This window comes from Podarcis erhardii (assembly GCF_964252035.2).
Source record: "Podarcis erhardii genome assembly, chromosome: 9".
In the NCBI taxonomy this organism is placed as follows: domain Eukaryota; kingdom Metazoa; phylum Chordata; class Lepidosauria; order Squamata; family Lacertidae; genus Podarcis; species Podarcis erhardii.
In genome coordinates, this window is record NC_138512.1 from 39,856,864 (window position 1) to 39,880,343 (window position 23,480).

General features: G+C 42.3%; 1 protein-coding gene across 1 annotated transcript; it reads left to right on the forward strand.

The window, feature by feature from the left end:
- Positions 1-623: 623 nt before the first annotated feature.
- PLRG1 (pleiotropic regulator 1) lies at positions 624-16,872 on the forward strand. The gene is made up of 15 exons (XM_081875368.1): positions 624-770; positions 6,217-6,323; positions 7,304-7,446; positions 8,163-8,216; positions 9,110-9,203; positions 10,008-10,098; positions 10,292-10,393; positions 11,060-11,152; positions 11,461-11,610; positions 11,712-11,813; positions 12,699-12,801; positions 13,378-13,486; positions 13,676-13,815; positions 14,894-15,087; positions 16,340-16,872. Exons 1-15 carry the CDS (start codon positions 762-764, stop codon positions 16,397-16,399), a joined length of 1,551 nt encoding a protein of 516 aa, XP_081731494.1. The 5' UTR covers positions 624-761; the 3' UTR covers positions 16,400-16,872.
- Positions 16,873-23,480: the final 6,608 nt, after the last annotated feature.

Sequence of the window (23,480 nt, forward strand, 5' to 3'; positions counted from 1 at the left end):
TACTTAAACGGAATTGATTCCTGGATCATACCAAAATATGTTTCAGATGAGTAAATAACAATGATAAAATGTGAGTTTGAGTGGGAGGGGTGTGTTATTCTTGTTTGTATTATGTATTTTGTCTTTTTATATTGTGAACCACTCTGAAATCTATGGATAAAGGGCGATATACAAATTTAATTAATAATAAGTTCCCAATGGTCCTATGGCTCTGTGCCTTTCAGTTTCAGAGCATTTTTGTTCACAAACCTTCAAGCTCCTGATTATAAATATCACTGGATGGCGTGACGCCCCGTAGGTGTTTCTATGAGAATGGCTAATGGGAAAAGAAATAGAAACACGGAGGTTTGAATTGCATCCTTCTCACGCGCTTCCCTGGAAGTCCCACGGGGACTCGCTCTCTAGCCAGGCGCATATGGCATACGGCAAGGGCGTGAGGCTGCCGCCACACTGTCTTGAGCCATCAATTCATCTCTCTCCGGCTCTCAGCCCCCTTTGCTACGGGCGGGGTTCCCGTTTCGAGCGGGCAGCCCTCCGGTGACGCCATCAAGCGAGCGACGGGCACTGGGTGGAACCGAAGAGGTTCCGCCCTAAACGCTGCCCCGCGCAGGCGCGGCAGAGGGAACAGCGCGTCAGTTCCGGCGCGGCGAAGGCAAAGCGCCGGAAGTGGCGCCTTCTTGCTAACGGGCCTGCGTCCGGCGTCGGTTTTGCCGCGGTTTTCGCTGAATGACCAGGTGGTTGTAACTGAGGAGGCTGGCACCATGGTGGAGGTAAGAGGGCAGGGGTGGGACTGGCGAGGCTCGTGGCGCGACGAGTTGAAGGCCGCCTCGCTCCTTCGCGCCGCTTTTTTTGGGGGGGGGGCGGTCAGCTGCGCGAAAATGAGACCCTTTGAAATCAGCTGGATGAGGCAGTCGCTTGTCTTCGGTTTGGGCGAAGAGCTGGACCTGCCTTCCTCCAACGCCGGCTGTGCCTTAGAAAGGGTCGAACCGGAGCTTGTGTGTGCCGGCGAGCGTGAGGAGCTTGGAGAGTTGCGTTCAAAATCCTTCCCGATGTTGGCTTGGAGGAGGGTTTTCGCAAATTCAGGGTGTCTTACAGGCAGTCAGATAGTAAGCATGAAACGTGAAGGTAGTCATGGAAAAGATCAAGAATGAGTGTTGACTTGCCGAAATGGCAAAAATTTAACTGGGAAGCTCAGAAATCGAGACGACAAGAATGGGGAAAGTTTATAGTTACAGATAGGTAGCCGTGTTGGTCTGCCATGGTCAAAACAAAATAAAAAAATTCCTTCCAGTAGCACCTTAAAGACCAACTGAGTTAGTTCTAGGTATGAGCTTTCGTGTGCATGCACACTTCTTCAGATACACTGAAACAGAAAGTTTATAGTTTATAGTTTATGTTACAGATAGGTAGCCGTGTTGGTCTGCCATAGTCAAAACAAAACAAATTCCTTCCAGTAGCACCTTAAAGACCAACTAAGTCAGTTCTTGGTATGAGCTTTCGTGTGCATGCACACTTGTGTATCTGAAGAAGTGTGCATGCACACGAAAGCTCATACCAAGAACTGACTTAGTTGGTCTTTAAGGTGCTATAGTTTATGTACGAGACTTAAAACATTGGTAAAATTTTAAACACACTAGTCAAGTAACAGAAAGTATGGATAATTTAGAAGGACAAAAAATTGGGTATGTATTGATACGCAGTTGTAAATATCATCATTAGGACCCATGGAAGGGATGGGGGGAAGACAGGAGATTCAGAGTAATCTCAGTATTTGGATTTGGAATTGTTTTTTGTTACATGTTTATACCATATATATATATATATATATATATAGAGTGTAGACTTAATCCCACTTCAGAAATAACACCTCATGGATTCCATCAGTACACGATGCCTCTTCCTGGCATTCGAACATGCCAGTGAACATCCATCAGTGATAGTTGGTAGCCAAAGGGGCTCTCAGGTGGTTCTGGATTTAGGAATGATGCAGGAATGTTTGGTTGCTGCTGCTTTACCTTCATCTGGTGATGAAGGTAAAGACTAAAGAGTTATTTATATATATATATCTCTTCTGAGTAAGAAAAAATTGTTCACTTGTATACCTTGAATGCAGAAGGCCTCCCATTCAGTCACGGACCTGGGAAACCAGAAAGGTCTGAGATCATGGAGAGTTACATCCATAATAAGCAATGCTGACAGTACAGGTTATATGCATAGTGTTAGTGTTTTTCCATTTCCTCGGATAGTGAGTTTTTTTTTTAAAAAAAAAAGGTGTAAGTTTTTCTACACCCAAAAATAAATAACACTTGGTGAACTTTTGTTTGCTTACTCATGAAAAGTGACAGGAAAACTGCATTTCCTTTTTAAAACTAGGTGCAGAAATGTTGGGAAATCCTTGTGCCTGGTCTGAGCTTTATTGGTGTGCTGTGCTTACATACTCATAATCCTTTAAAAAAGCTGCAATTATCCCCAGATCTACTTCATTGTAAAATAAGCTGTCTGTAAGGCACACATACTGCCCAAGTGCTGTTCTTTTTTTATTCCTCAAATACTTGACTGAAAACACAGGTCAGGCAATAGGAAGAGGAACACTGCTGTATCCATCTTGCCTGTACACATACGTAGAGGGATGCTGCTATTACATGCTGGGTTATGCTTGTATGGGGCCCATGTGAGTTAATTATCCCATGATAAACCATGTTTGTGGATGAATTAACTGAACAAAGAATTCTAGAGTATTTAGCTTTTCTGCATTTTGCTACCACTCAGACAAAAGTATTCACTGAAGAGCAGGGGAAGAAGTTTGTGTGATAAATGAATTACTATTTACCCAGATCATCATCAGCTTCAGACCCTTTTTTCCAAGTACTAAAGATAATGCATAAAATGTCTGGTCTCATTCGCATGTTAAGTTAAGCCAAGCCAAGCCAAGCCAAGCCAAGCCAAGCCAAGCCAAGCCAAGCCAAGCCAAGCCAAGCCAAGCCAAACCAAACCAAACCAAACCAAACCAAACCGTGGCTTAGGATGCCAACTAAGTGGCCCTGCATTGATACAGGAACGCTAGTCTCCATCTTGCAACAGTGCAGCCAGAGGTCTTAACTTTACATGGGTGCAAAAGCCCAAGAAGGCTGTGGGTGTAGTGCAGGGCCTTGCACAAATTGGGTTTGATGGCAGAGGGACAGTGTACCTGACAGCTATCTATTATGTCAGATTTGGTATCTCATTTTGCAGCCCTGAAAAGTTTGAAAGTTTGTCTTGAAGCACAAATTCTAACCAATACAGAGCCTTGTAGGATAAACAGCATCATGTACCTTTCACCGAAGTGGCAAAAATATGAATGACATTTCACAGACATGCAGCCTCCACATCCACAATTTATTTGTGTGTGAGAAAATGGGAGTCATTCCCGAACAACATGGGTCAGCCAAGAGATTTGGGGAGCACAAATCCTGCAAATTCTACAAACAGAACATGAGTGTTAAGGGACAAGAGAGAATGGAGGATAGGATAAGGATATGCAAGTGCCCATTTTCCTAGCTGGAGAATAAAATAAGGTTGGCAAAATTGCTGTTAAGATATTTAAAAGAGGCAGAGATTTTATTTATGGTATAATGGAGTACAGATTACACCATAAATCTCCATTTATGGTGTAATGGAGTACAGAGACGCAGGTGGCGCTGTGGGTTAAACCACAGAGCCTAGGACTTGCCGATCGTATGGTCAGCAGTTCGAATCCCCGTGGCGGGGTGAGCTCCCGTCGTTCGGTCCCTGCTCCTGCCCACCTAGCAGTTCGAAAGCACCCCTAAAGTGCAAGTAGATAAATAGGTACCGCTTTATAGCGGGAAGGTAAACGGCGTTTCCGTGTGCTGCGCTGGTGCTGGCTTGCCAGAGCAGCTTCGTCACGCTGGCCACGTGACACGGAAGTGTCTTCGGACAGCGCTGGCTCCCGGCCTCTTAAGCGAGATGAGCAAGCAACCCCAGAGTCGGACACGACTGGCCCGTACGGGCAGGGGTACCTTTACCTTTACCTTAATGGAGTACAGAAGCAAAACAGTTTCATCTACATGGTGAACGGCTATTGAAGTAATGACTGCATGATACTGAATAACATTCTTTGTTATTAATAGTAGCTGGGGTTTCATGTGTGAACCCAAATACTTCCATGCATCCACATATCATTTTGGGTGCAAATGGGTTTAGTAGGTGCTTTTGTTAAGGAGTAACTGACTGGGACAAATGTGTACACCCCACTTCCACTGCATTTGAGCATACGTCAGTTCCTTGGTCTTTCATTCATCATGTGTTGGTCATAGCTGCTTCGTCACATAAACAAGGTAGGAAATTCCAGTATCACCAATGTAATTGACATTGGCTTCCCAGTGTAGGATAATAGTAAAAAGCAGTTTAATGTGGCCTCTGTATTAACATTAGCATGCTAGCCTGATCAACCAAGCAAGTAATAGTTGATTGGAGCCAACAAAAAATGAGAAACAGTTCTCTGACTGGACGTGCAGAAAGCTAATGGATCATGTTTAATGTTCTGTAAATAATGTCCTCACTCTGTTTGTTTTTATCCAGTTTTACAGTGACAATAAATTTAGAGGAACTCTGGGCTCTAAATGTATATGAAAGGTGACTTGCCAGAAAGGAAGTGCAGAGCTTTTATGTTTGGATTTACACCCAGTTCACCCTAGGATGGAAAACAGACTTTTGACCAAAGCATTAGTCTAATGTCTTTGATCTTGACACTCCGGAAAGGAAGAAAGTTAACTTAATACTTCATTTGGAAAGTTCAGTCATAGTTTTTAGCACTTAGCAGATTCTGTTGCAGAGTAAACAGCTGCTTATTAGAATGGGAGCAAGAGCTATGCTCTCTTTTCGCATTTGTTTTTGGTATTTTGCCTTATTTTTGAATGGGGGTAGGGAAAGTGAGCTACACTTGTTCTAAAGGAGAACAAAATTAAGTTAAGCTAGCCATATATGCATAAGTACTGTTAGTCTAATACATTGTATTGGACTCAATTAGAACATCACAATACTAGTGAAAGTAACATTTATGGGTTATATTTTTCTAAGTACACATACTAATGCAAACTATTTTAAAAAACGTTTTACATTTTAGTAGCTATTGTACTTCTGTTTATTTCTAGGACACATTTCCAAAATGTTTTATATACTGTAAATTAAAACAAAACTAGAATTGCATAACAATTTTAACAAGCGGTTAAAAACACATACCAAAGAAGTTCACCAAAACAAAGTATTTAGTAAACATTATTATTTAGTAAACATGTATCAAGTACATACATACTTACTGTAGATAGTTAAACACAGTGAATTGTATCCAACTCAATTATGCTCAAAATAGTCCAATTGAAATTTTAATACTACAAATACAATGATCAATGTTCAATGGGACTACAAATAGTCCCATTGAAATTTTAATGCTACAAATACAGTGCTCAGGTCGATCACGATCTACTGGTAGATCCCTGCGAGGTTTTGCTAGATCGCGGTCAATCTCTGGCCCCCTTTCCTTAGCATCACCAAAACTGACTCCTGCCCCACACCCTCGCCCCGCCCTCCATTGTTGTTTGATCTCTGGAAGGTAAGATGGAGCTTTCTTTGTGTTGCTGTTTTCATTCATAGTGATCTTTTTGTGAATGACTTTACCCCTTTGTCCCTTGTCTTTAACCCCCCAAAAACGGAAGTCCCCCCCAAAAGCTATATTTTTAACCTATAAAAACTTTGAGCTGAACCCCCCCCCCAAAACGGGGGTAGATCACTGCCAGTTTTTAATTCTGAAAGTAGATGACAGTTTCTTGAGAGTTGGCCACCCCTGCTCTAGGGGAAGGAAAGGTCTCTCATGTCATCATGCTGAACTTTAGACCTAAAAGAAGTATTTTGTGTTTTCTTCTGTCTACTCCCAAACTTGGCAAGTTATGAAGACTCCCACCATTTGCCTCTTCTGACTTGGGAGAGAGAAGGCTGATTTCTCATATAGTGTTTATGTTTGAATCAGATAGAAGGGTATGAGATTTCTGTCTACTCTAGAGATCAGGAGAAATGAGAACCTTCCTTGAGTTATCTGACATGTGCAAAGGACTTGAGGAAGAGACGGGGTGGGGTGGGGGTCAGTGCTTGTCAATGTTCGTTGAGCATTTTTAATAAAATAGGTCTTACTAAAGATGTGTCTGAAACTTTTCTCCCCTTTAGGAAGTACAAAAGCACTCTGTGCATACCCTTGTTTTCCGATCTTTGAAAAGAACTCATGACATGTTTGTGGCTGACAATGCAAAACCAGTATCGTTGGATGATAAGAGGTAAGGAGTATTGCCAGTAAGCTATTGGTGCTTTTGAAGCTACAAACCAGTCTAAAAACTTAATCCATTACTCAGCAACCCTATTCCATAGTATCACAGTATCATTTTGAAATGAACTAGTTCTTGAGGGCTAGAATCAACATTGGATTGTGTTTACAGTGATGGAGGATGAAGTTAAAACTCGGCTATGTACCCAACTAAAAAATATTTGGTGGGTAATGCATAGTCAGAAATGCATCGTCAAAAAACAACAACAAAAACAGAAGGGGCAGATTTGCTTAAAATTTGTATACTGTATGCCAGCACAGGTGTACAGATGCAAACTTAGAAACTGAACTGTGTCCTCCTGGCAGTGGAACAGATGTCATTGGTGGAGCAGAACTATCCCCCTTCTGCAGCCTCCTGGAACCCCCAAAACCTGTTCTGGAGGTTTGTGGACCCTCTATAGCACATCTGGGCAGTGTGTGGAAGCTGTAGGGGGTAGCGTAGGAGAGGAAGGGAAGTTATGTCTCAGAAACATGGCGCTGTATTAAGTACAATACAGTACTTAATCTCACTATAGTACAGTACAATCTCACTATAGTGGGAATAACTGACCAGGTGATCTGTGTGCCTGTTCAGCCTGTAGTCCAGGTACTAACTGTTGAAGGGGGAGGGCCTAGCTCTCCGTTTTTAGAATTATTTATCCTTAACCTGGATTTTGACTGGGCAGCCCTTTAAATAGAGGGCTTTCCTTTATAAACTAGGGCCTATGAACACCTAGGGTGTAGTAAAATCTAGAAAATTGTAACATTCAGTAACATTCCTGTTTGCTGAACTATTTATCTAAAAACTTAGAATACTGCATCCCAATATAACTCCACAAGAACATCAGAACTGTTATCAGAACTCCTAATTGCATATCTTACTTAAAGCATGAGTTTGTTATGATAATACAGTGCATCAAAAATATACATGTACTAAAGTGTTTTCTTACGCAGCCACAAAGTAAAGATGGCCGTTAAACTTCGTACAGAGTATGGTTCTGTGCTTCACATGCCTGTATTGAAAGAAAATGCTCGAGAGAAGGGTGCCCATGGTGTGATTGATTCTTATGGACATAAGCAGTATCTTCAGAATCAAGGTATGGCTACAGTTATAATTGTATAAACCTGAGTATAGACATTTGGGCCCCACTTGCAGTGAAAGAATTTTGCTGCACTTTCAGTTACAATGTGGTTACACAAATGAGGACCCTGGATTATTATTTGTTTAACTTTATTTCCTTTTCTTCTTTCATGGACCCAAGGCAGCATACATGTGGTTGACAAAGACGTGGCATGTGGAAGTGCATATTAAATATTTATAGAACAACACGTCAGAAGACTTTGAAGTTTTTCTTCTTCTTTCACATAGAAAGTCTTTGTGTATCTGACAGTGGCATTGACACATGGCCTGATCTGTGACTTGCCATGATGTAGCAGCTGGTGATCTTTATCCTAAGCATAGCTTGCTAGTGCAGAACATGTTATTATTAATTATATTTATATCTGACTGTGTTTATTAATGGTTTATTGATACAGTAAGCAAGACATTTAATAATACTCCTCAAAGAAACAAAAATGGAAATAAATGCCACTGTGCCAGAAGAATGAGTGGAAAAATGTGAATTCCTAAGTTTCTTGTTAAGTGTATAAGCAGCACATAATGCATGTACTTACAAGGTAGACAGTACCAGCAGTTCTTGTTATGTGAAAATTATAATGAAAATTGTACAAAGGTGTGTTTAGGAATTCAAATAATTATCTGTTTACTATAATATTTATTAAAGTAATAATCAACAAATCTCTTTCTCTTTAGGTGATGATGATGAATATTTGATAACAGGGACACATCCATATCCCCCTGGACCTGGTAAGATTTTGAACAAACTATATGGGTGAAATTCCCCAGGAAGATGCCACTAATGATACAGTGCTTGATAGTCACTGTCTCTTAATGAAGCTAGAGGATACAATACCAGAAATAATTGGATGCGACTTATACATGCAAGTTACACAAGTAATGTTTACTGAAGTGTGGTTTGCATCTACCTAATGAGTTCTTACATGTTATAGTGGAAGTGCACTAGGCAAATTTTGAAATGTTTAAGTATCTTTCATTATTCCATCACTACTTGAAATGAAGGAGATGCATTTGTTCTTAAACATTTGGTTATTAAATCTTTGGATATTGGCTAAGAGATATGATAGTCCTGGAAAATTGGGGGAGGTGTTCCCCCCATTTTTCCTGTTGGGGGGGGAGGGCGTTTCTGGGCCTTAACATATCTAGCTGTGCTGCTGTTTAGTGAAAATTAACAGGGAGTATTTCTCTCATGGAACACTTTGAACCTAAGAATTTCATAATTTAAACTTAAATATATACACCCACACACACATTGGAGCTTAAGTTGTTGTTAAAGTATCTAAAGTGTCCAAATGAGCATTACAAGTTGTCCAGTATACTTAGGTATCCAGAGTATCACGAGTTATATTTTTTTACCTGCATTATAGAGAACTATAGTTTCAACCTGTTCCAAAGAGAGAAAATGGACTCTTTGAATTTTAAAAGCCAGTTTAGCCCTGTTAAAGTCAGGTAAAATTAAATCAACTAAAATCTTTAGATCCATAGCATTAAATACATATGATTAATAATGACTAAGTTTTGAGGGCTGGCTTTTGTCAGCAAGAATAGATTGATGAGGATTTAGTTGGTAACAAAAAGTAATTAAGATTTGTCTTAACTGTGTGTATTTTCTCTTTGATAAGGAGTGGCTTTGACTGCAGACACTAAAATTCAGAGGATGCCTAGTGAATCAGCAGCTCAGTCATTAGCTGTGGCGTTGCCACCTTCACAGTCCAGGTAATTATATTCCGTTAAAAGCAAAATTATTCTGTGTTTTTAACTGATGATTTTAGCTGATGAAGTTTGCATGGAAAATGCAATGTAAAGAACAGCTATTTAAATCTGTATTAATGGAAATAGAATAATGTGTTCGATCTGAAACTGAGCTTTTGGATTTTTTAATTGATGCGGCTTCATTTGTTTTTCTATATTGCTGAAATTTAAGAACTGAATGTTGTCTGATGAGATGGTTTGGAATTACTGTGAGAGCCTTTTCCTTGTACAATTGATCAGCATTTTGTTAGTTCTGATTACCTCTCTGTGGAGATGAGACGAAAAAGGGGGCTTTGGATTAGGGAGTGATGTGAAGACAGTGGCATATGTTCAGTTCTTTTCCATTTTTGAGTGAAGTCTTTGCGGGACCTTCCGGTAAAAGCTAGTTTGCAAGGATTTGAGCTGTGAGCCATGAAGTCCTGGTTCAGATTTCACCTGTACCCACTAACATGCAGTTTACTAACCATGTTCACTCAGAAGTGAGTCCCGTTCAATTCAGAAGGACTTCCTATTAAGTGTGCTTAGGTTTGCAGCCTAAATGGCTGCCTCTTCAAAACCTTAGCCCTTCATCTGCAGTATGGAAGCAGTAATGCTGACCAACCTTACAGAACTGTTTTAAGGACACTTTTTGTATTTTTTACATTTACATGCACAAGATTTTGTCAGTTACTTGAAAAGAAGCAACTGAAAACAAACGTCTGCTAACACTTTGTAGGATAATGTATCTTCACTTTCTCTGCCTCACGTCCACTCCCCCTGCCTTTCCAGAATGGAATCAAATCGAACTGCTTCTAGCGTTGGTGATATATACAGACATGCTGGAATTCCTGAGCGCTCACAGCCTCCAGGTTTGACTCTGGTAAGCCCCGTTAATTGAAAGCCTCTGATGGAGATACAGTAAATTTACCAAATTGGATTCTTAACAGTGACTTTGTTGGGAATAGGGTTGTGACAGAATGACACTGCATAACCATACAGGGATAGTAGAAACTTATTGGGGCAGGGTGGGATATTTGTTGAGTGTAGTTTTAAAATGTCTGTTCCTTTTATAGGCTATGATGGAAGCTGGTGGGAACAAAAATTCTGCATTAATGGCAAAGAAGGCTCCGACAATGCCAAAACCACAATGGCATCCCCCATGGAAGCTGTACCGAGTAAGTAAGAAATAAGTTGCAAGGATGAATCTTAGGCTCAAACCTTAGGTTCAAGCGCACCCACACCTGCTCCAGTGCAGTCTAGAGCATGGGTCAGCAAACTAAGGGCTGCGGGCCAGATCAGGCCCAATTGCCCTCTGGATCTGGGACGGTCTTGGAATTGCCGCTTCGATTGGTGTGATTGTTCAGACTGTGCCTTTTTTTTTTTTCTATTTCCCCCCCCGGGAGCCATTCCCCCCACACCGCGGCGGCACCTCCCTCCCTCCCTGAGAGCCAGTGTGGTGTAGTGGTTAAGAGCGGTAGTCTCGTAATCTGGGGAACCGGGTTCGTGTCTCCGCTCCTCCACATGCAGCTGCAGGGTGACCTTGGGCCAGTCGCACTTCTTTGAAGTCTCTCAGCCCCACTCACCACACAGAGTGTTTGTTGTGGGGGAGGAAGGGAAAGGAGAATGTTAGCCGCTTTGAGACTCCTTAAAGGGAGTGAAAGGCGGGATATCAAATCCAAACTCCTCTTCTTCTTCTTCTTCTTCCTCCCTCCTCCTGGCTTCTCCCTGCCCTGTGGAGGAAGGGATCTGGGCTTTGATTGGTGCGAGCCAGTCCGAAGCCTCTCCACCCGCGCAATCCATCTTATTTTATAACAATCCATCTCATTTTATAACAATTGCAGGTTATCAGTGGACACTTAGGTTGGGTGAGATGTATTGCAGTAGAACCAGGAAATCAGTGGTTTGTTACTGGCTCTGCTGACCGAACTATAAAGGTAAGAGATAGCAAAGAACTGAAAAATCACTGTCTGCTGCCATTGATGCTATTTCAGGTGCTGTTAAGTATTTCATGACCAGCATAATTTATTGCCCATCTTTCTTTCTGTTACCTAGAATTTTAGTTGCACCAGTGTGCCGGAACTGGAATTAAATAAAAAACTGAGTTTTCAGACTTTATAATTCTGTTTAGAGATTAATTTTGTACGCTGCTTAGGTCTTTGAGATGTTGGACTCCATTAAATGAACAGTCTTTGATGTCTTAACTTTTGCAAGATCATCAAAACATTTGTTTCTCTTGCTTCAGATCTGGGACCTTGCTAGTGGCAAACTGAAACTATCTTTGACAGGGCATATTAGTACAGTTCGGGGTGTAATTGTGAGTGGACGGAGTCCATACCTTTTCTCTTGTGGAGAAGATAAACAGGTGAAATGCTGGGACCTTGAATATAATAAGGTAAGCTAAGCACGCTGGCAGCAGCTGAAATTTTATTAGTAATTTAAAGATTACCTATTCATGTAGCATCCAGTTTTAACTGAAATATGTTTGATGTGTAGGTTATTAGGCATTACCATGGCCACCTGAGTGCTGTGTATGGCTTGGATTTGCATCCAACAATAGACGTGCTTGTAACATGTAGCAGAGATTCAACTGCACGTGTAAGTAAAATACATATATCTGTGATGTATTTGATCTGTCTCTTCTTACGTAAGATAATGCTTAAATAGGTTTCCTGTCTCTTGCCAATTTGGCTTCCATTTCAAAAGGTACAAATTCTACTTACCCTCCCTGGTTTAGGGTATGTGATTTGGTCAGATCTAAATCATGCTATGAAGACTGAAACTTGGCCTTTGAGCAGGAATGTATGGCACTCCCTGTATCTTACATGGACATAGTCTCTGTTTAGGCAAATTGGGGTATACCACCATATGCGATATATGCTGTGAATATATGTGTGCATACCTGCTTGTCAATAATGTGTTGCTACAGGAAAATACAATACTGTGTTCTTTTGTCTGATTCCCATTTAAAAATAATAATAATAATGTCACAGCATAGGAAAAATGTCGCATGTGTGAATCATCTCTTCAAGGCATGTATGCCTCCTGCCTGCCTGCAGTTTAGTGAACATTTAATACTTAGTCGACAGCTTCAGTTTCCATCCTACTTTATGTGTTTCATTATCTTCAGGGGCATTAGGGTGGGTTGTAACAGATACCTTTGTATGAGTTAAATTTTTTGAAGGCTTCCTGTGGCCTACGAGTTATTGCTTTGGCTACAGTTCAGTGTGGTATCTGCCACTGTGGAATACACAAATTATGAAATGATGTAGGGCAGTAATTCTTAAATGCTGGGCTCAAGTTCACAAGAAGATGAGCGAAGTTTGATGATTACTGCTAACAAGTAATACTGGAACTAATAGGTGAGCAGAGGAAGAGTTGGCCTTCCACATCAGGAGAGACCTGAGTGATACATACTTTTGTCATTGGTTTTGATGGTGGGTGGTGCATTTATCTGTTCTAATTTGATTCTAACCTCCCTAGATTTGGGATGTGAGGACAAAAGCGAGCGTGCATACATTGGCAGGACACACAAATGCTGTGGCAACAGTGAAGTGTCAAGCGGCAGAACCACAGATCATCACCGGTATGGTGGAAGTTGTTTACCAAATGCATACAGCATATTCAGCAGTTCACTGTTACAGTCAGCTGGAGTATAGGGGAGGAAAAGTGCTGTTCCAATTCCCACACTCTCTTTGGAAACATATTGAGAACCAGAAAACAATTGATTTGCAGCCATGTTGTGAATTGAAGATGGTAGAATATGTAGCCCATTTTGCTGCTTGATTTTCAACTGGAAACTAGCAGTGGGAGTTTTTACAATGTGTTGGTGGTAATCCACTAACCAATAGGAAACTATTTACTTACAAATGTGTATACAGCAGATAGAAGGCCTTTTCAGAAAAGAAGTACCTTGGCGCTTTGAAAGTTTGACTATTGGATAATCCTAAGTTCCCCCAAGACATTGAAATGCAATTTAAGATAACATTGATGCATATGATGATGCCTTCTCTGCAGGGATTCTCAGAAGCAGAGTTGTGATTGTGAAACTTGGAAGTATAACAAAATTGGAGCATGTGATTCTTTAACATACAGGCAGTTCAGATACTTATCCTATCCACATGCCTTTCTAAAATCTGTTCTTATTATTTTGTATTTACAGGAAGTCATGATACCACTATACGACTCTGGGACTTAGTGGGAGGAAAAACACGGGTCACTTTAACAAATCACAAGAAATCAGTAAGAGCAGTAGTACTGCACCCAAGACAGTAAGATTTTTTCAGGTTTTTTCCTCTCCTGTTAATCTAATGTAATACATATAATAATATTATATTATAACTACAACAACTGCAACAATGTATATTATTGAAGAAAGTGGTAAATTAAATTGTTAATCAGATATAGTAGTCTTTGGTTAACTGAACTTCCAATACTTGCTAACATATACCTTGTTACAGGTACACGTTTGCATCTGGGTCTCCGGATAACATCAAACAGTGGAAATTCCCTGATGGAAACTTTATCCAGAATCTTTCTGGTCACAGTGCTATTATCAATACACTAGCTGTGAATTCAGATGGAGTTCTGGTTTCTGGAGGTAAATGAGAATTTTCGAAGTAGCTTGAATAGGGACATTTCTTTTTTTCCATATTATTTACTGTAACATGCTGTCTGCAGGGCTCACTTATGCAGACAGTTCTGAAACACTGAATAGTTCAGAGGTCACCAGTCCATTTTGATTGACTCCACAAATGTATAGCACTAGCATTGAAAGAGCTTTGGGTCCCAGACTATTCAAAATACTGCTTTTAACATTTAGAGCAAAGCTTTCCAAATTGTATTTTGACACATTAGTGTGTTGGCGTCGCACGAATGCTCCCTGCTTCTCCCGGGGCTAGAAAGTGGTTGGTTAAACCACTGGTTTGCTAGTAAAACTGAATTACTGTGTCATGAAATGATGCATGTCTAAAAAGTGTGTCACCAACTAAATTAGTTTGGAAAGCTTTGGTTTAGAGCAGGCATCTCCAACCTGCGGCCCTCCCGATGTTTTGGCCTACAACTCCCATGATCCCTAGCTAACAGGACCTGTCAGGGATGATGGGAATTGTAGTCCAAAACACCTGGAGGGCTGAAAGTTGGGGATGCCTGGTTTAGAGCCATAAATGAACTTGGTCCAAGTATGTTGAGGGTGGTAATTGGAAGAATTCTTGTTCCAAATCCCACCTTTATCTGACATTTGATGGAGATGAGGTGCAGGGCCTTCTAAATGGTGGCACCTGTGTTTTAGTATAGACTGCAGATGGCAAGCACAATCTTAAGAAACATCCCCCTTTATCTTACATAAGATAAAATGCCTCTTCTAAACTGATGCCAGCTATGACATGTGCATGCATCATCTGAAAGCATAGTATACTTGCTTCAGAACTACTTGCAAACCAACACAGGTTTAACTAATTGATGAACTGATATGCTGTAATTCTATAAATGTTTCCTGGGAGAATAAGCTCTATTGAACTCAGTGGGGTTTGCTTCTGAGTAAATGTGCATAGGATTGTGCTGATGGTGCTGTTGTGATTACATAGAGTAAGTGGGGTTTTTTATAATAAAAACATTAAAGTGAATTTGGGCTGTATGTTGAATTGTAAAGCAGGTGTAACACTGATTTTGTTTTTCAGCTGACAATGGTACGATGCATCTTTGGGACTGGAGAACTGGGTATAACTTCCAGAGAGTGCATGCGGCTGTACAGCCTGGATCATTGGACAGCGAATCTGGAATATTCGCATGTGCATTTGATCAGTCTGAAAGCAGGCTGCTTACTGCTGAAGCCGATAAAACCATTAAAGTCTACAGAGAAGATGATACTGCGGTATGGAGAACCATATTCTTTTTCGCCACATATTTTATATATAAAACTAGGTTTTAAGATACTCTTAGGACAGAGATTTTGGAAGCATTATCCCTAAACGCTGCTTACTGCTAGAGTGATTACACATTAGCTCGGGCAGCCGGTCTACTTCAGCAGCAAACGCATCTCATGGGATGGGAAAATGTAATAAAAAAGCAGTCACTACAAATAGAGGGCAGTTAGGTTGCTTGCCTGTAACTTTCTAACAACAATGAAATAAAATGATTTCTAATTCCATTTTCAGCCTGAACAGGGTAGATTTTTTTAAATTGTTAAAAAGAAGAAAGTACTATGCATTTATTCAGAGCAGAAAACGCTTGCTACTAGTTTCACAAGATTACAAAAGGACGTATGGATTTGGAGATGGCTGCTGCATTTTAAAAGCAGACAAGTATTTCCTTAGCCACACTGATTATCTGCGACACTTAGAGCACAATCCTGTGCATAGAAAAAAGTCCCACTGAATTCTTATTACATGTGAGTAGGTTTGCAGCCTATTATCTGTTGTGCAGAGTTCTGCTGCATTACTTGCTCCAACTTAAGACTATCATGGCAGCAGCCTTCTGTCCATTATTATTTCACTGTACATCAAACTACGCTTCTTTTACAGGGGAGAAAATCACTCTTGAATTTTTTATTGGGAATCTTTGATCAAAGGAAACTGTGAAATGTTTTCTTTTGCTTTATTTTCTACTTTTAAACAAAAGCTTGTTACTGCATATCTTGATTGTATGATGCAGTTGAGCCACTTAAAGAACTATAGTACATGCAGTAAACAAATCTACCTGTGTCGTCATCTACACACATTTGATGCATTGATCTATATTACACTCCAGCTGTGAAATGGGATTAGTGGCTTATCTTACAGAGCTTTTAATTGATAAATTCTAATGCTTGTGTGCAGAAGTTGAAAGAAACACACAGTGGTTTCCAGTTCTGCTGCCTCCTCTGCCACTGGATACCACCCATAATAAACATTTATTGATATGGTTATGTATATTGGACCAAAACTGATAATTTTCCCCCTCCTGTTGATGGCAATATTTTTATATTGTTCTCTTAACTTCAGCTTGGATCAATAAACTTAGTTCATCAAGAGTGTGATTTCATAGTAAAATTCAATGACACTGATCTTATTAAACATTCTGACTTTAACACAAGCTGGAATTCTAATATGTTTTTTCTTTTCCTTTTCTTTTAAAAATACTTCTAGACTGAAGAAACTCATCCTGTCAGCTGGAAACCAGAAATCATCAAGCGAAAACGATTTTAATGAGAATCCACCTGAATAGCTGTGCCATAATCCTGACTCTGACTACAAAGCCTGAACTCTCCTCAAGTCATTGCTTTGTTTAGTTTGCAGTTTTTATATTATATATGGCTTCCCTCTAGGATATTATCCTCTCTCTGATCCCAGGAAATCAGCTGCAGATGTTACGCACATCTGAAGAAGTGAAAGTTTCTTTTAATAAAATGGTAGTGTGCTGGTGATCATAGTCACCCAGTGTGTGCATGTCATTCTCTGTGGGCAGAAGGTGGTGTGAATCCCACCTGCTCTTTTCTTGTATCCCCCTTCTTTCCCCTGAGGAAAAAAAACAAAACAAAACTCCTGTTTGGTACTTGATCCTACGGCACCAAATAGTAAAACTGTGGGGGGGGGGAGCCATTGTAAAAGTGATTTATGTCCTTAATACAATGTGCTACTTCACTGAGCTGTAATGCAATAAAATATAAATTTCGTTTCCAGTTTGTTCTTGGGCGTTAACAACTAAAATGCAGAACTGTGCTCTTATATGTTGTACGTGTGGTTCTGTTTCAGAGCAATGGTTTTGACCATCTCGTGTCAGAACCCTACTTAAAAAATTAATAAACAACCTCTTTAAAATGCTTTCTGATGAGTGTCTATTATTTGATTCTCTGTTAGTCAAACTTTTAAAACACAACTCTACCACAGACGAGGTAGAAGAGCAGCTCTGAAACGACACAAGGTTTTTGGCTGAGATCAAAAGAGTCTTCTGAGTGAGTGGAAATGCTTCCACTTACAATGCGATGGTTTAGCAATTTTGCTTTCTGACTAGAGCTGGGCGATATATCAGTATATGGTCCAAAACCAATTTGAAGCTCACATCGTGATAATTGTTTCACAATATTTGAGCAGGCAATATATCGTGAAGCGTAATGTATGTAAGGGCTAAGTGATACCTGGTTTTCACCATCACAATAACTCACCAGCTAAAGGTTGCAGTGTACCACAATGTCTGAAATAAGGATGGAATTATACAGAGGTGAACAGGACAATGTCCTGGCAACTGCTACTACTTAAGAGGTCTAAAACGGATAAATGACAGTATTATAAATCACCACAAAGTCAGTTTCATCAGCAGGCAAGCCAAAATTCATCCCAATAGGACTTTTGGTTTGGGGCTTGGCTACGAAATTGTGGCATGTAGGACAATCCAAAGTACAGCAATGAGTCATAGTGAATACAAATAATCTGGGACAGCCAGGTCTCCTAGGTGGCAAAAGTAGCAGCAGCCGGGAGGTGGCAGAATCAACAGCGGGGAAGGGGCAGAAGCAGTGGCAGCAGTGGCGCAATAATTGGCAGCCTGCGAAGCCTCGCCACAGCAGTAGGCAACAGCAGCCTCTGAGGTCTTGTAGTGGGGGCAGTAGTGACCTGCAAGGCCTTGTAGTGGCAAAAGCGGCAATGGCCTGCAAGGTCTTGTCATGGCAGTTGCAATGACAGTGGCTTGTGAGGCTTTGCAGTGGTGGCAGGAGGCAGTGGCAGAAGCAGAGGTGGCCTGCAAGGCCTCACTGAGGCAGGCTGCCAGCTTCCGCCACTTCCTCTCCCTACCCTCAGGAGGACTTGCAGGCTGCCACCACTTCTTGCCACCGTGGCGAGGCCTCGCAAGCCCCAATGTTTGTGTGGCTATGAGGCCTCGCAGGCTGCCACTACTATTGCCATCACCATTGCCAGAATATTGCAATATTATGTTGCCGCCGCAAGGCCTCGCAGGATGCTACTACTGCTGTCACCTGTTACTGCCGCAAGGCCCCCCCCCCCCCGGTCTCCACCGCGAGGACTTGTAGGCCACTGCCACTTCTGCTGCCAAATCCTGTCACCACTGTGAGGCCTCACAGGCCAATGCTGTTACTGCTGCTACTCTGGTAGCCAAGCCCAAAACCAAAAGTCCTGTTAGGGTGCATTTTGGCTTGCCTGCTGCTGAAAGTGACCATGAGGTGATTGATAATATCATTTATCCGTTTTAGCCCCTAAGTAGTAGCAGTTGCCAGGACATTGTCCTGTTCACCTCTGCGTAGTTCCTTATTTCACATACTGTGATATATTGGTATATCGCCATGTTTAGCTGGTGATATATCGCGATATTGAAAACCAGTTATCACCCAGCTCTATTTCTGACTGCAGTTCTGCATGCGTCATTGAGTCCTGCTTTGGGATTCTTGTGCTCTTCGTGCTTAGCTTTTCAAAGGATGGAAGGGGCTGCGTTGGAACAAATTGCTACAAAATACATTGTGTGCCAACATAACACTTTGGGTTTTGCCTTCAACTCGGAGAGCCCTCCCAAGGTGCCATTTAGGTGCATTGTTCCAGTCTTGTACACTTTTTTTTAATGGGTTGGATATCTTCAACATCTTCACTTACTCTGTTCCAATAGCATTTACATGAGTATAACACGTATTTGTGTACATAGAAATTTAATCTTGCCAGTGAAATACTTGGTTTGTAATATTAGTTGTTATCAACTGAAGTCCCATAAAACCACAATCTAGTGTTAACTTACACATGAATTGTCTCTTTTGGAAAAAATGTTCTATTACAGTTAGAAGCTATTGCAAATGTGTGTTAATGTAGTTATGATGCAATTTAAACAAAAGTTTGACCTCGTGAAATAGCGTTTAATTTTCTCCCCATAATCTTCACAGTGGTGTAAGTGCCAACTCCCTGGGTTAATACGATTAAGGATGTTTAATGCCAAATAGACATATTTATGGTGTGGTGTGCAAGTTTCATTAAAACATATTAAACAGCTCCGTGGCTGCACCATAAGATCAGCCAGGGACCTAATTTGAAAAACTGCTCAGTTGGTTAGCTCCATTTGGATTCTCCTGTATGTGCAAGATAACATCTGCTCATGGAAGAGCTATTGTACATTTTGTGAGAGTTCAGAACTTAACTGGTTAAGTGTTCTGAGATGTGCGTCACTTTCTGACATCAGCCTTAGAAGCTGGGAGGAGTCTGGGAGGAGACTGTACTTTTTGTTCTCTCTGTGTTTGAGAGAGAGAGAGATGGCTGCAAGCAGCGATGGGCTGAAATGTTTCAATAAAGAGCTGTAAATAGACGAACCTGTCTGTGTATGCTTGCATGGAGCAAGGGAGAAAAAGACTGCTTTACACCGCTGTATGCTACTCTGCTAAGCCGTGGCTAAAGAGACAGCAGAATTTGTTGCGCAGCACGGAAGGAAGTGTGCTGGACGCTGTAAACAACTGATTGGGATCGTAAAGCTATCAGAGGCCACGGCTCAACGATCGAGCTCCAAAGATCGTTATCTTTCAGAGGTTATGGAAGGTCAGTCAACGCTCGTAAAAGCAGTCGGCTTTGAGCTACTGGAATGCTTTGAAGCTAGCCGGAGGTTGGAAGCTGCATTCCGTGAGTCTAGCCTGATGCCGGAAAGCAGACTGAGTTTTTGCCTGCTTCTGAGAGGCAAGAGAGCTGCTGAGACACAGAGCTGAGCCGGAGCAGCTGGGCCGTTTCTCCACGGACAGGAGCCGGAATCAGCTGGTACTGAGTGAGTACAGCTTGTGGGGCACCTTGGGAGAACGGGAGAAAATGGCAGAGAGCCAGGATATACCGGTGGAAAAGCTCACTTTAAAAAGTTGGGCAACCTGGAGCAGAAGAGTAAGGGGCTGGTTCCTGGTCCATGGGCTTTGGGAAGGAAGCCAGAGGGAGCCAAAAGCACCACCCCTTAGCTGGGAAGGTGGCCAGCAGAAAATGCAACAAGAGCTGGATATGCTCAGAGCATGCGTTCATGCATCGCTGAAGCCTCATTTGGAGGGTGTACAGTCAGCAAGGGCTGCCTGGGATGTGCTGAAGGGCTTGTGTGAAGCTTCAACAGAAGGCCAGAGCCCTGGAGACGCTGGACTGGCAGGCCCATTTCCCGATGTATCGGCCTCTAGGAGCGCTGGTGAGCAGATCGGGGGGGCGAAGAGTTCCAAAGGCAAGTTTAAGAAACTTTCCACAGGAAGTGCTGGAGCGGAGAGGAGCTTCAGAGGGAACTTCAGAGGGGGCGAGGCTGGTGGGAGGCGCCATTCCAGGAGAAGGAAGGCCAGGCCAGCTGGGAGGAGCCCCGGGCAGTGTTTTTCCACTGGAGTTCAACATCTGCGTCGCAATTGCCCCCACCGGAGCACACAGGCACGGCAGGATGTTGTGAAGGACACTTCTCATGGGAATCAGGCGGGTTTCCATGGCAACCAGCCTGCAAAGGCAGGCAGGCGTGGGATTGAGTCCGGCCGACGTGGTAAACAACAGGAAGAGTCTTATCAAGTCACTGCGAGCATGGCTTTGTTTGAGAACAGCTGTGTGGAAAATTCCAAGCTGAGTCTTGTCATTGACTCTGCAGCTAACCGCAACATGGTTCCAGAGACCCCTGCAGTCGAGATGTGGAATTGCACGGCAGTTCCAAAAGGACAGGGACAGACTGTTAAGTTTGCAAATGGACAAAGAACTAAAATTTCTAAGTTTGCTAATGTTTATCTTTCCGTTTTGCAGGAACAGATGGATTTTTGTGTTGTCCCAGAGGTGCATCACTGTTTGTTATCTGTGCCTTATTTGTTGAAAAAAGGGTTTCAGGTTTGTTTCCAGGATGATGTCTGCACAATCTCCAAAGGGGAGAGGGTACTTGCCAAGGTTAAGAAGGGGCAGAATGATCTTTTCATTCTTAAAACGTCTCTTGGGGGTGAGGGGAAGGTTGAGAGAGCACAGGCGCAGCGTGCTATAGTTCCCACTCATGTTCAATGTGTTTGCGCATGGCATCAGAGGACCATTCATAGTCCTGTAGAGGATTTGCAAGTGCTTCCTGAGGTTACCAGAGGGTGTAAGATTAAAAATTGTAAAAGTGCCGTTAATTGCGCCACTTGCAAGCAGGCGAAGGTGAAAGAGTGCAGTTACCCAAAGGTGGAACGGGTAACCACTAAACCTTTTGAGCTGGTATACATAGATCTGTTTGATTCTGTCAAGGAACAGAGTCTAGGGGGGGCCAGGTATCTGCTAACGTTTCAGGATGATTTTTCGCAGAACACCTGGACTCATGGTCTCAAATCCAGGGAGGATGCAGCACAGCTGATCAGGAGCTGGATTGAGGGGGTGGAACTAAGGTTCTCCACCAAGGTGAAAGCAATCATCAGTGACAGAAATGCTAAGTACACTGGTTCTGCTTTGCAGCAGTTCTTTCACAAAAGAGGGATAAGTTACACAGTTACTTCACCCAGTAAGAGGGGGGTGGCAGAGCTGAGGAGTGAAGCTCTGGTTAAGGCTGCACAAGTGATGCTGACGGAAGCTAGGTTACCTCCAAAGTTTTGGCTGGAGGCAATCCGTTGTGTGTGTTTCACCTGGAATCGTGTCTACAACTCACTGGTAGGTGACACACCGTACTCTTTGTTGAATGGCAGAAAACCCCAGGTTCACTTTCTGTGCAAGTTTGGATCTCCTGCGGTTGTCCCTGTGCCTAAGGCTTTGCAAGGGCCAGATGGAGCCAAAGTCCAGAAAATGATCTTCTGTGGGTATGAGCCAGAAGCTCGTGCATGGAGGTTTGCTTACCCGTCAGGTGATCAGAGTAAGGTGCTGATCAGTAAACACGCTGAGTTCTTTGAGCAGGATGAAAGGCCAAAGATTTCTGCACAACGTGATGTTCTTTCAGAATGTCTCTCTGATCCAGAGGACAGTTCTGTTGAGGAGGAAGGAGAGGCTGAGTCTGCTGATGACGATCAGGTCACTGACCAAGGTCAGGAGCAGGATGGGGCGTCTCCACGAGTTGTTAGAAAAGGACAGCCCAAGAGTGAGCCTAGTTCTCCTGTGAGTGTAATGGAGAGGATTCGAAGACGCTTTAAGTCAGAGGGGGAATCCTGTGATGCAGAGGACACACCTGCTGGTGACAGTGAGCCAGAGGAAACACCAGAGTTTGTGCCTAGGCGATCCAGTCGCACAACCAAGGGTATTCCACCTGAGAGGTACCAGGCCACAGGTGCGTGGGTAAGTTTCGCACAGTGCGATTCTGAGAGTTGTGAGGTGATTCCACAGATGCCTAACAGGTACGCCAAGGGAGGGCACAAGGCATTGAGGAAGGGATTGATCTCACAAGGTGTTGCTGAAGATGTTACACAGGTCTTGTCAGAAAGCAACGCAAGAGGGGGTGTGAGAGTTCAGAACTTAACTGGTTAAGTGTTCTGAGATGTGCGTCACTTTCTGACGTCAGCCTTAGAAGCTGGGAGGAGTCTGGGAGGAGACTGTACTTTTTGTTCTCTCTGTGTTTGAGAGAGAGAGAGATGGCTGCAAGCAGCAATGGGCTGAAATGTTTCAATAAAGAGCTGTAAATAGACGAACCTGTCTGTGTATGCTTGCATGGAGCAAGGGAGAAAAAGACTGCTTTACACCGCTGTATGCTACTCTGCTAAGCCGTGGCTAAAGAGACAGCAGAATTTGTTGCGCAGCACGGAAGGAAGTGTGCTGGACGCTGTAAACAACTGATTGGGATCGTAAAGCTATCAGAGGCCACAGCTCAACGATCGAGCTCCAAAAATCGTTATCTTTCAGACATTTCTCATCAGAACATTATGTCAGGAAAAAACCAGAATAAAAATATATTCTACTGCTTGTGGAAACGTGCAGTATGCTCTAAGTTCCTGGTTTCATCATATGTGCACAACCTGTAGCACAAAGATTTGCAGAATAGGGCTAATGGCTATGCATATGGTTTCTCATATACTTTATGAAACAATTTCTTGTAATATGTTGAGCAATCTGATACCTAGTTTTTAACTAAAATTGGTTGTATTCCAGTTGGAAAGACTAGAGCATTCAACTAATTGCTGCTTGGCTAGTGTACTTTGTTGAACAAGTCAGTATATGGTAGTGTTTCAGAAAGTAAACACCTTTTACACACTGTTGGGACTCTGCTCCAGAAACAAGAGCCTGATCTGGTCCTTGGATCTCAGGCAAAATCTTTGTGCTTGGTTTTCCTAAAAGGCTCACTAAGCAGTTAGTTAATCTGCAACTGATCAACAAACACCAGGGGTGAACTGAGATTAAAAGAAGATAGAAAAGTGCAGACCAGGAACTCAGT

Excerpts from the sequence above, each read along its gene's own strand:
- PLRG1 (XM_081875368.1), top strand. Across the intron at positions 7,447-8,162 it reads GCAGTATCTTCAGAATCAAG|GTGATGATGATGAATATTTG; the intron begins GTATGGCTACAG and ends CTTTCTCTTTAG. Across the intron at positions 15,088-16,339 it reads ACAGAGAAGATGATACTGCG|ACTGAAGAAACTCATCCTGT; the intron begins GTATGGAGAACC and ends AAATACTTCTAG.